We start from the raw sequence: 15,000 nt of genomic DNA, 5'->3' as shown, positions 1-15,000 counted from the left end.
GGATCGAGGGGAGGGGACAGGAGTAGGGGAAGGGGACAGGAGCAGGGGACAGGAGCAGGGGACAGGAGTAGGGGAAGGGGACAGGAGTAGGGGACAGGAGCAGGGGAAGGGGACAGGAGCAGGGGACAGCAGAGCTAATGCGGAGGCGCAGAGGGCAGGAGCAGAGGGCCGCGGTGGGGAGTAGGGAGCCATGTGGGGACCAGGGGGATCGCAGGGAAGGAGCAGAGGGGCCGCAGCATGGAGAGATTGGAGAGTACTTACCCTCCAACAGATCTCCTGGCAGAGAAAGAATGGCCGCTCGTTGGGGGCGGGCTCATATAGAGCCTGGCCGCGCGCCCACAAAGCCTGGGAGCGCGTGCCAATTAGCTATCAGGTAGGGGAGTTTTTTTTATTTTTTTCAGCGCGAGCAGGAAAATTTATATATATATTTATATATTTGCGCACTTAGTATTTTTATAGTATATATATATACAGTGGTTGACAAATCACCAAAAAATCTACTCGCCACACAAAAAAATCTACTCGCCACCTAGTACCAAACGTGTGCTGCTTGGGCCAATATTTACTCGCCCGGGGGTTAAATCCACTCGCCCGGGGCGAGCAAATGTATAGGTTTGTCGAACACTGTATATATATACGTATACATAAGTATATGCGCAAAAGTACTGTAGATCGCTACTTACAAAGTAGCCGATGTTAACAAGCATGTAGGATATAATAATCCTCTCCGTCCTGCTGCCTGGAGTTACAATGTGTCTGTCCTCCACGTGGAACGCCGAAATCCTCTGTGGTGACTCTCCTCCGGCTGCAGCTATTCTCCTGGGCTTCTGGTTGTTCCTCCGATCTCGCGAGACTGGCCCGCTGACGTCACTCAACCGAGATTTCGGCCGCAACTCGAGTACACTGTGCAGGGGTGATCAGGAGATTCTGCTGGATGTAGATACTGAATAGGGGAGCTAAGAGTTTGTCTTAGAACCTCCACCCTACGCGTTTCGTCCTGGAACTAGGACTTCATCTTGTGACCTTCCAATGAAACAGCCATGCTCTGATCATTCAGGGATGCAACAAGGTCAAAAAGTGGCTGGGCTGCATGGGGCCCTCACAGAAATTTCCTATCTGATTGTCCGGAAGGTTCCCTGAAACTGAGATGTTAGAAATATTCTGTCCAAAACATCTGATGCAGTCAAATCTCTCTGTGCCCCACTCCGTTGGTGTATAACTTGGTGGTGATCTGTTGGCAGAGGTTTGTGTTTCCGCGCGCTAGGAGCAGCTAAAACCTCATGTTGCACGATCTGCAGTCCCTCACAGCCACTTCCGGGTCTGCGCACCTTTTGCGCATATACTTTTACTAAAACGTACTTCACTATATTTTGTTCTCTTTTCATTTCAGAGCAACCAGCAATTCCCAATATATCCTCAGTCCATTTATGCTCAATTTATTGTTTAGTTAGCAGTTCTGCGCCGATGTTCTTATATATATATATATATATATATATATATATATATATATATATATATATATATATATATATATATAATAAAAAAATAAATAGATGATACCGTTCTGTGGCTAACGAAATGCTTTTATTTGTGCAAGCTTTCGAGATACACTGATCTCTTCTTCCGGCGATGTTACAATGAATGAAGCAAGCAAAAGCTATACAATAAACAGTGTCTATTGGAATGTTATCTGTGCATATATATATATATATATATATATACATATAGATATATACATATAGACAGTGTTCGACAAACCTATACATTTGCACGCCCCGGGCGAGTGGATTTAACATTGTGGCAAGCTCCTATTACAGTACATGCATCGATAAGTGGGAAAAAGGTAGTGTTTCACTTTAAGTACATTTTCGCTTTACATACATGCTCCGGTCCCATTGCGTACGTTAATGTGGGGTATGCCTGTACGGGCACATGTCCAGTTAACTTTCTTTTTCTTTAATGAGTGACACTGTTTTCTATGGGTTTTGTATAAATATATACATACTGTATCACACGTCCCTTATGTACACATTATAGTTTATTTGTAAAGCGCCAACAGATTCTGCAGCGGGTTACAACGGGGGAACAGAGTTATGTATATTACATAAACAGAATGACATAAATAAGGACACACAAGCACAAACAAATACAGAAGGTAATGAGGGCCCTGCTCATGAGAGCTTACAGTCTAATGGGAATAAGGGACAATGTTGGAACAAAAGGTAAAGCTGTTGGTTATTGTGGGATGGAGTATGCCTCAGGAAGGAGTATGGTCCAGCCGTACAGCTGCTCCTATTAAGGTGTGGGGTGAGGATGTTTGTGACCTCACACCTCCATATATACACAATATTCCTTGGCTGCTTTTCTTACAGACAAGTGTTTCACAATAATGTAGCAGAAAGCAAATTCATCAGATGGCATGTACTAGGTCTTGCAAAAAGTTGTAGGTGGATACTGAATGTAATCAAGGCAGTAAATGGAACCTCCAAAAACTTAAATTGTGTGAGAAAGTTAGAAGATGACAAAAAGATTAAGGTTCTTCAATATGACTGGGGCTCAAATTTTTCCCCATGCTATTTTGCTACTGTGTGCTTAATTGTTTACAAAGAAAACTATTTTCATGTTATAATGAAACAATTGTATAAATAGATAAAAACCATTTCACCTGCAGAAAAATATGCATTGACCGATTTGTGCAGGTACCATAGCAGGTTCGCGAGGGTACAATTGGTCCATACAGAGCCAGGCGAGGGAAATGTACAAGGTATTCATGATGCTCGCCAGGGTAATTATTTTATCCAAAACACAAGAGAAGTCCCTGTAACTTGTATTCGGTATCAACCAATAATTATTAAAAGTAAATTGTTATTCTTTAGTTAAAAACCATATACAGTACAATGATGAAAAATAAGAGCATTAAAAATGATGTAGTTACATTAAACCTGAGTGCTATGGCAGTTCTGATAACCATGTATTTTATTGTATTCAGAGTCTTAACAATAATTAAAAACACAGATTTAGTCTCATTTGCTCGTCTCTCTTTAAAGTGTGCGGTGAACAATTGTAGACTAAGTTATACCAATATACTTAGTATTGCCGTGTAAATATTTGGTTAACATTGGAAATAAAGTGTTCTAGTCCCCAACTGTTATTTATTGCCCTCCAATTTAGGGTATAACAAGATAGTCCCATCACATCTTCCCTTCAAATACCGGAGATGTAAAAAGAGCTCCTCTTTATGCCGAGCTAAGCCCTAATCGAAATCTAGATGGCCTACTCTGAAGCTCAAATGGCTCAAGTTTAAAAGTTCGCAATTAGAACTGGGAGAACTGACCCAGAGTCCATGTTGGTCTCTGAGGCTCCTTACTGCCTGCCCTGCTCAGATGTTGCACAAAATGCTTACATTACACTATGCCAAGGTACGTTTTGCTACACTCCTTCCTGGGCAGCGAGGGCGTGACTACACACACAAATAGTTTATATCGCTTCGGCAACCCTCCAGGGAGCGAATGTAAAAACAATGTCGCCAAGGTCAAATGCTATAAACGCGATACAAATGTAACCAGTGTGGTATTATTACGGATGGGGTACATTGGACTCCTAGAATCCGGATTAGATGAATTTATGCGATTTATTTTAATCAGTTAAACATTTATCAAGGCAAACCTCACTGGATTCCAGTAAGGACTGTAAACTTTGCTATAATTTGACTTGTGTATTTCCTAATATGGCTGCACCAACTGCATCCCCTTCAGACCATTTAACAAAAGACCAAATAGCTTGTACTCTCTCCTAGCCTTTACAGTGGTTGTTTCACTAAAAGACATTGATCACAGCTATGTGAATATTGATACACGGACGACGGGAGTCACTTCCGGCAATATCAATAAAGAACCAGTAAATATAAATCAATATAGTAACTATGCTAAATGACTCAGCTTACGCTTTACTCTTGTAAGCAAATACACTTGCTCATATCTAAAGGCTCTGTGTATTGCCTCCAACCATATTAGTGTTCTTGAAATACCTAGGTTATCTAAGGAGGTGTTTAGATAACCTACTGTTGTCACCAGTTTTCTTGCTCCATCACATGATTTCCAATCCTTTTAAATGCCGTCTGAACATTTACAAAAGTTCTGTACCATGTAATGCTAAATTATTAACAGTATATTTGTAACATCTGGAAGTTACCTTTCAGAGTCAATCCCTAGGATATTTTGCCCAGTTTCCCATAATACAAGAACTCGCTTTGGCTCCAATGTAGCGTAGCCACCGTTCAATACATTTATTTGACTTATATTGAGTCATTCAGTCCAATGGCTGGTCCCAAGCTTTAGCGTATGACCCGTACAAGATATAAAAGTCATAAAGGACAGACACATATGTAGCAGTATTATGAGTCATATGTTATCTGTGGAACAATGTTATGCATTACATCTGTCTTGTATCCAGATGCAGGCGCCTAGGAGAATTATCCGCGGCCGTTTCACCGCCAGGACATTTGGCCATTGCAGGTAATCCGAAAAAAACGTAACCCCTTAAAACCCTAAAAAACATAAACCCTAACCTCAGTGGCTTAACAGCTGTGGCTAAATGGCCACTGCTAATTGTCCCTTTCCGGCAGTGCAGTTCGAGAACTGCAAAGATGCAACTCTTCTTTCAGAGTAACCACTACAGCAGTTACACCCCATAAAACATGTCACACTATTTTAATGGCCTCTTACCTTTTTCTTGTTCAGAAACAAGCCTATCCAGTGCATAATCCCAGTCAAAGATAAATCGATAGAAACACAGCTGACTGTACAAGGCCTTTTCTGGATACTGTAAAATAACCAAGGAAGAAAAAAAAAAATATCAATATATTTGACAGGTACAATAATTTAGAACATTGAACAAGTGATGCAGATAAGAGAAACCTTTAGTAAGACAATGCAAGTGTGCAAGCAATTTTTCACAATTTTTTTGCAGGATACTTCCTTAGTTCACCAATCATGTACAGTATACAATTAACGTCATTAAATTGTAAACTTTTTGGGGTAGCGATTTGCTTTTTTGCATACGTGAACTTTCATGTTCAATGCGCCTACCAATCTATGCATTGGTAGTGCTTGTATTTTAAATTATCCTCACTGTTCTACTATAATGCGGAGTATGCTTAGTTGGAACTATAATACAAATGCTACTGTTAAAAGCGCATGTTCAAAATAGAGTTATGTATTCATTAAGAGGTCTCTGTAACCAGCACACCCTACTCTACCCATTTAAATGATGCTAAAAAGGTGAGACACAAAGGACTGAAAGAAACACATATTGGTAGTACATACCTTTATTATAAGATCTACTGTGACGAGAAAAAAAGTTTGTGAACCTCTTAGAATTCTCACATATTTCAAACCTAAAATGTTATTCGATCTTATAATAGATAAAGATAACCTGATCAAATGACACAAAAACATGATACTTTTCCAATATTTATTTATACACAAATTATTGAACATTCAATATCCATGTGTGAAAAAGTATGTGAACCTTTAGATTCAGTACCCCTTGAGCAGCAATGACTTCAACTAAGCGTTATCTGTTACGGCTAGTCCGTTTCTCATCGGTTTTTAAAGAATTTTGGCCCATTACTGATTACAGAACTGCTACAACTCAGTGACATTTGAGGACTTCCTTGCATGGATCGCTCGCTTCAGGTCCAGCTACATTTCAATGGGGTTTAGGTATGGACTTTGACTAGGCCATTCTAAAACGCAGAATTTTGTAGCTCTGCTTATATGTTTAGGATCATTGTTTTGCTGCATGACCCACTTTCGCTTCAGCTTCAGATCACGGACTGACATTCTCCTCAAGCATCTTCTGATACTATGCAGAAATCATGGTTGTGTCAATGATGGTAAAATTGTTCCCGAAGTCTTGTGGATTATCGATGTGCTCTTTGGTGAACTTTCAACAAGCAGCAATGTTCTTTTTAGAGAGCAGTTGTTTTTTCCTGGCCATCCTTCCATTAACACCATCCGTGATCGGTCTTTTTCTGATAGTTAAGTCATGAATACTGACATTATCCACGGCAAGAGTGGCCTACAAATCCACGGATGTTACTCTGGGGTTCTTTGTCACTTCCTGGATGATTTGCCGGTTTGTCCTTGGAGAGAATGTCACGTGGCTGCTCCTCGGTAGAGTGACTATGGTCTTGAATGCTCTCCATTTGTAGACTATCTGTCCGACAGTGGATTGGTGGAGCCACAAATACTTAGAATTGGTTTTGTACCCCTTTCTAGACTGATGAGCATCAATAACTGCTTTTCTGAGGTCCTCAGAGATTTCCTTTGATCGTGGCATGACGTGTTTCCATACACTTGTATGGTGAAGACCAAACGCACAAGTTTCTGATTCTTACATAGGGTCGGGCCTCACAAAACGCATACCTGAAGATCTATTTAATTATCCCCTTTAATTTAGCTGATCAAACCAGGGTTTCACTTATTTTTGTACATACCCTGACTTTTTTTTTTGTTTCAATCTTTATTAGGTTTTTAGTTTTGATGTATGACAATTGTGCAAAACAGTATTTAATAGCATAACCATACATACATACGACATCAAAATCCTCTGTATACATGTGTCAATAAATGGTATCTTCAACCTGGATTATTGTCTCTTTCTTGTCTTTTAACATATAAAGCCACCTGTTAGCAATGACCACGTTTTATGTGTTTTAGAAACCTTTATTTTTCAGAGTATATGAGGGAGAAATCTTTATCTATCCTAAGAGGCAGGGAAGAGAGGAGGACGGGGGAGAGGGGGGCGGGGAAAATGGGAAAAGTAGACACTAGGGGAGAGGGGAAAACTTATTTGTAATCATAGATACCCCAGAGTTGGATTATAATTTTACTTTTCTCTCTTAACCTTAGATCAGTGTTTTTAGTTCTGAGGCCATGGATCCCATATTTAAAAAAAAACGATCCAATTTTTGATTTAATTGAGCCGATAGTCTCTCCAGTAGTCTAACCTCGTTCATTCTTTTAATTAGCGTGCGCCTTGAAGGCGTGTTCCCTGTCACTGCTATAGAGCATCGGGCAGCCATTAGTAGAAAGGAGAGCAGCGTTCTCATGGGTGTTTGGAGCTCTTCCATTGGTTTAGCAAGCAGGAAGGTCATTGGCTCTACTGAAATTCTCAGATCTGTTCATTCATAAATCATAGTTTGGATCATGATCCAAAATCTTTGGGCATGCGGGCTAGACCACCTGATGTGGGCCATGTCACCCCTCATACCACATCCTCTCCGGCAAAGATCTGCTGTTCCTGGGAAGATCTGGCTCAGTCTACTCAGGGTTAAGTACCATTGAAATAGAATTGTATATATATTTTCCTTTGTGGTCGTGCAAATTGAGGTTTTGGCTGCCTATTCCCAGATATCCCTCCAGTCGTCTATATCTATTTCTATATTGAGGTCTTCAGCCCACTTCAACATATAATTATCATTTTGGGTAGCTGCATGAGATGCTATTTCCACATATACTCTAGAGATTAGACACCTTTGATATAAACCTTCTCCACAGATTTTTTTCTTCAAATTTTGTTAATTCCGTAAAATTTGTATTTTTTGTGGCTGTCTGCAGAAAGTGTCTGATCTGGAGATAGCTGAAGATTTGTAAATCTTTTGTTTGTTCTGTTATAGTTCTTGATAAGTGAGGATTTCCCCCATTTCAACTAGATCCACTGCTCTTGTAATACCCATTTGTCCGAGTCTCCTGGAATATTTTTGAGAACATCCCAGAGGAAACGCAGGGTTGTTAACTATCGGTATCAGCAGGGACGGGTTCACAGACATTGAATACTTCTTTCTACTTTTAGACCAAATTTCCCATGTGCATCTCATCGACCCCAGTTCAAATCTTCCCGTTTGTCCCTCTCTCTGGGCTGGACCACAGGAACACCAATATCAGTCCCCAATAGATCATTCATTCATGATGAAATCAGTATATCTGATGAAACGCGTAGGGCCACGTGGTGCTACTGTCTAGGCGTTGATCCGCAATATACCTGCATTGCAATGTCAGGGTAAATAGCTATTACATTGAAGTTACTCCCCGCTCTGAACCAATTACGCCAGAGGTTTCGCTTCCGGAGGAAAGATCTATTGGGGACTGATATCGCGAGTACCTGCTGGACTGAGGCTCGTGGAAGTCAGTTTGGACGCTTGAAACAGTGGAGCAGAAGAGCGGAGTTCCAGCTGTCAGATCGGAGCATGAGTATATATCTCACAACACGCCTTATTATTCTTTTTGTTTGTGAGTTTTAATTTGTGAGCTTTGGATACTATTAAATTTGTGTTTTTTATACAGTAATGCACTAGGATTGGGCACTTTTTTCATACATACAGAGAGAGATATATATATATATACCTACCTCATGAAACCACCTCATGTATACACAAGGAAATGTAAAACCACAAACACTTAAGCACCTACCTTACATATCCCACAATGAAATTATATTTTAAACACAGGCAATATGTATTACAATGTGGAAGCTGCTACAGCTTGTTTAAGGTCGTGCACTTGAAATTTCCTTTGGGGAAGGGGGTGAAGGGGGAGCTGGGACAATGACGACTCCATAACTAGAAGATTCCCAAGTTTTACTTACACCTCCTCTCTTCCAGATGTGACACTTCACTTGCACAGACTTCCCAACCCACCAAATCAAGACAAAAATACAAATAACCGTGCTTCATTTTAACCAGTGCACAGCAAACAGCTAATTGTATTCCCAGATACATACTTTGCAGTATGTATCATTGCAGACTTAATTTTAGAAAATTCTGCTTGCTGCATCAGAGGAGAGACAGAATTAAAAAAAAAAAAAAAAAAAGGAACAGCGATTAAGTTATTTGTTTAGTTTTTAAGATTCAGCAGTAATTGCGGGTACACATCTCCCTGACTGCACACATGCAGCAGGTTGAATAGAACACTGAAATTACCTCCTTCATAATAGTTTGTTTTGATAATGTATTGTGTGTCGAGATGATGAGAAACAGTTGCTGTCAATTTGATTAGCCATTATATTTTTATGTTAATTGCCATTATTGGGTCCATTCTGTTTAGTGTCACCATAGAAGCCATACAATGTTAGCATAAATAACAAATTGGAGTAAATTAGGAAGATATATTTTTGCCAATTCATTTTAATTGCCCCTCAGTCCTTCCGTTGGTTAACGCAGCTGTTGACCCATAATAAGCGCTAGGTCAATATAGCTGCTTGTCAATTCAGAAATGCAAAGTGCTGTGGTGCTGGTAATGGATATACAACAACCTTTGCCAGCCAACTGAAGCAAAACGAATGGCAAGCCGCATGAAGGAATAAAGCATCAGCTATGGAGTTTAGCGACCTTATATTAGAAGACAGGCTAATTGAAAGTCACTGCCTAAATGGATAAGGAAAAATGTAATATATTTTTTTTTTAAATATAGCAACACTTCTTGTACTTCTGCTCACTGGCATATTTTGCAATTAGCAAGATGGATGAAAACAAAGGAACCTATTGTATTTTCAACATTGAATATGATTAAGTTATAAAAAGAGAATGCTTGGAACGTGGAATCCTTCATTTTACCCTTTCCATGCCATTTGTTGCAGACTCAATGGGGAAAGGTCTGAAAAGAAAACTGCTGGTTTTTTTGTACCATTTAAAAAAAAAAAAAAAAAAATTTTTTTTTTTTGCAATATAGAAAAGTATGTGACTGCAGGAAAAACAAAAGCTATGCTGGGCAGGAACAGCTAATAGAACAGTTGTCAGTGTCCAAATGAGTTTCTAAATAAATGGGAGAAAGGGACAGAAAATTTTACAAATGGGTATGGTAGCTACTAGGTAGTGTTCGTGAAGTAGGCCCCTTTATGAGCTGACAGACATATGTCCTAGTGAAATAAATCTATATACAAACGTACACGTACATATATTCATCAGTGTATACCTATAATTCTTTTTTTTATTAATTAAAAAAAATTAGTTCTGGTCAGCACACCGTGGCCTCCGATACACCAATAGTGATTAACGTTTTACGGTTGAAAAGCTAAAAAGCGCCATACATGCTCGCACTCTCTCTCAAAAGTAGCCAAGTGTATTTTTTGCAAATTACACTAGAGATGGCTTGTATTAATCTATTATCTATTTATCTATTAAAAATATAAGTGTTTGTATCTGTATTTATCTATACATTGTGTGTACACACACCATTCTTATAATACAGTGTCAAGGTGTCACGGAAGTGAGGGTATGTATAGCATAACAGCAAAATAGATCCAGCACACCTGGACTGTCAATAAGTGGAATTTATCGGACAATCACCATCTAAATAAATTTCAATTATTGAGAAAGTCCAAGTGTGCTGGATCTATTTTGCATATATACAGACATACACACAAATATATGCACATATATAGTAATTCCTACTTGCTCGTGAATCATGTAAATTAACAAAAACTTACTAGACACAAAAATGTACTGTAACGTTGCTTCATTTTCCATTACTGTTTCAAGCCTTCAATGTCACGTGATAATACTTCTGTATTCTGAGGCAGTTCACAAGTCTCTTCTCCTCAGAGTGATGCAGTAATTAAAACCTAATTATTATCTTCATTTTAAACAAAACCTAAAGTGAATACCAATTAATAACAACATACTAATGAGCATCTGCTGTGATGAAATTGAATATGAATGCGCAGCAAATTTGGGCTAATTTATTTTAGCAGGAAGTGCCACTGGCTGCATTCGACTGTTAGAAGTTGCCATAGAATGTGCACCATTTGCCATTAAGTCATTTTGCACATGCCAAGTTCCATCTTAGGGTCGAGGGCAAAGCTTAATGTTGCACATGTCCACAGCTCCAAATGCTACAAGTAGGCCCCATGGAATAAAAGGCTATACCTAGTACCCATCCTTATGCACAAATGGTCTTCACCTGCTTCTTCAGGCCTGGCTGGCCCATCCAACTTCAAATCTACTCAAGACATCTGCGGAAAACATAGACTACGCAATATAAACACTTCTGGTGTTGGCACTGGTTTTCTTTAGAAATAATATAAGCAGCATTTAAGACTATCTTCCTACAAGAAAACTGCAAGTATATGTAGCACTTGCTTTCTCTCCCCCCCCCCCAGAGGGTCCTCACAGACAACTCTTACTCTGGTCTCAGAATCAGACATCACACCGATGGACGGTACAACATTCTTTATTAAGCACGACATGACTTGTTCCATTCCCCTGAAGCCAGTACCCAGGGCTTGAGGCCCTAAGCATCCCTCAGCTTCATCATCCCCTAAAACGGTAAGGCCTGAGCCCACTCCTATCCAGAGAAGCTTTACTTGTGCTCCCTCCATGCAGAGAGATCAGCACAGGACTCCCCCAGAAACACTTAACTATAACTTTTAGAGGAAAACCCCAACACTTCCCAAGGGAGTGGCTTGTAAGCCGACCTCCTACCAGGCATAGGCCCTTGTAGTACCAGGCTAATCCTGAACTGTATTAACTAACATCTGCAATAACATAACCAGGCCCTGAACGATTTAGTCCCAACACTCCCCTCTCTTTACTGGTACTTAAGGTGCTGGAGGGGCCAGAGAAATTAGTAACCAGGGATATGGAATCGTTAAAGAACTAAAATCAATTTAGATGTCCAATCATCATTTTTATTTAAAAATAGATGAGGAAAACATTTTCAGCCTTCTAAGGCCACAAACTTAGAAACTTCAAACTGGTATACAAAATAAATGTACTTTTGACCTCCCATCCATGTGGACAAATATTGTTTTGATCTTGAAGACCGTCATGGAAGGGACTGAGACATCTGCTTTTATAGTAATATTAAAATGCTTGCCTTTTCTTTAGTTGGGAGTGTCCTAGTAAATGTATTATTTTGTATGCACAGTGGCTATGCTACACAAATGTACTGTTTAAGCCCCTTGTTACATCATTGGTGTTTTGGTTATTGCAGTACAATAAAAAAAAACCTGTAACAGTAGTTGGGTGAATGTGCTAGACCCCGTGAAAATGAAGTATAAACCTGGGTACATTCCATTGTGTATTGTGTGCCAAAATAAAAGAAATCTGTTTCCAAGCATGAATTCATTGAGCATGTGCTATATTTTGTATGATAGCAAAGCAATATTTAAGTAATAGTTCCTGGAAAACAAGACGGTACCATTGATTTATGCACCGGCTTCTTTCACACCATACTGTAGGTATGTCTTAGCCAGGTTAAAAAGCAGGTAAGGATTCTTGGTAATTACATGGCATTGAATCCTGTGAATTCTTTAACCAAATTTATGGCAAAAAATAAAAAATATTAAATTGTTGACATTGGATGGTATCAAAAAGATATAGGAATTTTGAAAAATATGCACTATAACAGCAAAGGTATGAGTACATTCCTAGGAAATGTAGTGTGGTGTTCCTCTTTGTAACAACGTTATTAAAAGGGTTCCCATGTTTTTAAAAGGTATAAAAAAAAAACTAATGCCCTGATATAGCTCTATTCTTACATGCAGCTCTGAATATAAGGTGAAACACAGCAAGAATACACCGAGCAGCTTAAAGTGGCAATTGCTACCCATGGGGGTCCCCCAGTACTGAACAGCGATATTTTCCGCTCCAGGGACCCCATGGGTCCTAAGGTAGTTACCGGGTTCTAATCTCCCTCCACGGGAAACAAAATTGCTGCCAAATCTCAGACCAATATGAAGATGCACCACCATCAGTTGTGGCTTGGTAGGAATTAATTACGTTAAAAGACACGAACCAGGGGTCCCAGTAGCTGGAAATAGTAAGGTTCTGCTCCCGTGGTCCGCCAGTCGCAATCCTGTATAAATAGTAGGGATTAATCAGATGGAGATTGCCGATTTCAAATGGATTTGGCCTCACTTTGTTGGAGGGGAAACCTTTGATTAAATATATATTTACATTTGATAATAAGATCTGTGTTTCAGCTTGCCTGATCGATGAGAAATTATTGGCGGAGATTGATCTCTGGAGACTGTATGCCAATGACAACGAGTTCTCTTCCAGTTTTGAAGGGCTGGCTGTTGAGATGTAGCACTAACAGGTGCACTGAAAAGGGAATAAGGATAATGCACTGCCTGCCAAATGTCACTGAACATACCATTTGCTGGGGATTGTCCATAAACAGCAGGGGGAGGGGAGGGGGGGGGGGAATTTTTTTTATGTGTGTTCATACCATGTACAGTAGCTACATATACTGCAATAGTGGAAAAGTGGAAGAACTTAGCAATTTAACTGGGTCCTCCATTGTAATGTTTGTCTTATGATGAAAGATATATACACCTTCAAATGTAGGCCCTGGAAGCCTAACTAGACCCAATTTGAAATGTAGAATACTTTTATCAGAGTTACTTAAAGGCCCATACCCAACGGTGAAATGAACGTGTCAGCAACATCCAGTGACCAGAGCAGAGATAGTCATATGCCCACATTTGCTTACATTTATATATTTAATTTGGAAAAAAGTTTTTCTTAAAAAAAGGTATTCAATCACATGATGTCCCCTCTAATATAGTTAGTATTTTATCACTTAAACCAAATGAAACCCCATTTAATAGCTTTTTGAAAATAAGCACAAAAGCATAACTTGTAAAATTGCACAGGATAAACAATTTATATATTTTTTGGTTTTTACACTATCCACCAAGTAGCTGACCATTCCTAAAAGTTGAAATAATGCTACAGCGAGTCCAAATGGTTAGTGTGCAGTGATTTGGGCGAGGTTAGATGGCCTTTTTATAACACAAGGACATATGAATATTATTTTCTAATAAATATGGGTTGTCAATACTGAATGACCTAAAATATATTTGTTGAGATAAAAGACTTGTAGTTAAAACAAACAAAAAAATGTTATAATGGACCCGGAGCTAGAAATAGCACTCAAATCATATTTTGCATCAATACTCCTCAAACACAAAAAGGCAACTTGTGTATTTCATAATTAAATATACTGTACTTGTATGAAGAAAAAACAAAAACAAGAAAAAACACAAAGGTACTTTCAGAGCAGTATCAGCTGCAGAAGACTGCAAAGCATCTCTTTACAGTCTCCAGTTTTAGTCACACCTAAACTTCCTCCACTTGAAGAAAAACAAGGTTTAAATTAGGCAAACAAAATGGAAAACATATTCGCACTGGCCCATTTACAGACACCGCAGTAAAGACCGTCTACGGCAGACGATTACAACTACAGGAGGAAAAATCTATGTACTGTAGTTTGGCTCGTGCATGGGGAGGTGAAATTAAAGAAGCTTTAACGGTGTCCTCCCCTCCCTACACACACTTTTATTAATGGAAAGGTGGGGGCAAGAGGAACCCCAGTCCCGACTAAGCTATAAAACCACGCTCATTTTTAGTAAACATACCAGCAGAAATAACTAGTGTCTATTATCCTGCAGTTGCTTAGAAATGACTTAACGAGTTCCTGAGAATGAGCCATTAGCTAGCATTTGCTTTTGCTATTAAAGCTGGATACGGTTTTCACCCTTCTTCTGTCTCCCGCAGCTTAGCACCTGTCTGTTTGGGAGTGACATCTTTCTTCTCTCGCTCTCCCCCCCCCCTTCCACGCCAGGAATTCGGTGTATCTTAGGCTTGAGCAGCTCAGAATCAAACCAACGATGAAATTGGTTCTTGTGAGAGACTCCCACTTATTGTGACAGTCGTTTAAGGATGAGATATATAGATATATATCTCAATCAATATATCTCTATCTATCAATATATCTCTATCTATATATCTCTATTTATCTATCTATCTATCTATCAATAATGGTCCTGTGGCTTTCCTTCACTGGTCAATTGCACTCATAAAAATGTTTTAGCAATGCAATATTTTTGGTTGAAGCTGTTGAAACAATAGCTGCAGCACCTGCCAATTCGCATCAATACACACACGTGCACACAGACACACTTTTTTCTTGGATGACCAACTTCGATACTCCA

General features: G+C 39.3%; 1 protein-coding gene across 1 annotated transcript in view; it reads right to left on the bottom strand.

The window, feature by feature from the left end:
* Positions 1-15,000, bottom strand: part of LOC142490648 (DNA polymerase alpha catalytic subunit-like) — a 203,279-nt gene that overhangs the window by 63,185 nt on the left and 125,094 nt on the right. Inside the window, exon 5 of the mRNA XM_075593066.1 lies at positions 4,725-4,821. Coding sequence (XP_075449181.1) covers positions 4,725-4,821 — 97 coding nt within the window. The remainder of the gene's footprint in view (positions 1-4,724; positions 4,822-15,000) is intronic.

This window comes from Ascaphus truei, chromosome 3, assembly GCF_040206685.1.
Source record: "Ascaphus truei isolate aAscTru1 chromosome 3, aAscTru1.hap1, whole genome shotgun sequence".
Classification (NCBI taxonomy): Eukaryota; Metazoa; Chordata; class Amphibia; order Anura; family Ascaphidae; genus Ascaphus; species Ascaphus truei.
The sequence above is the reverse complement of the archived record's forward strand: the minus strand, read 5'-3'. Positions and strand labels throughout refer to the sequence as shown.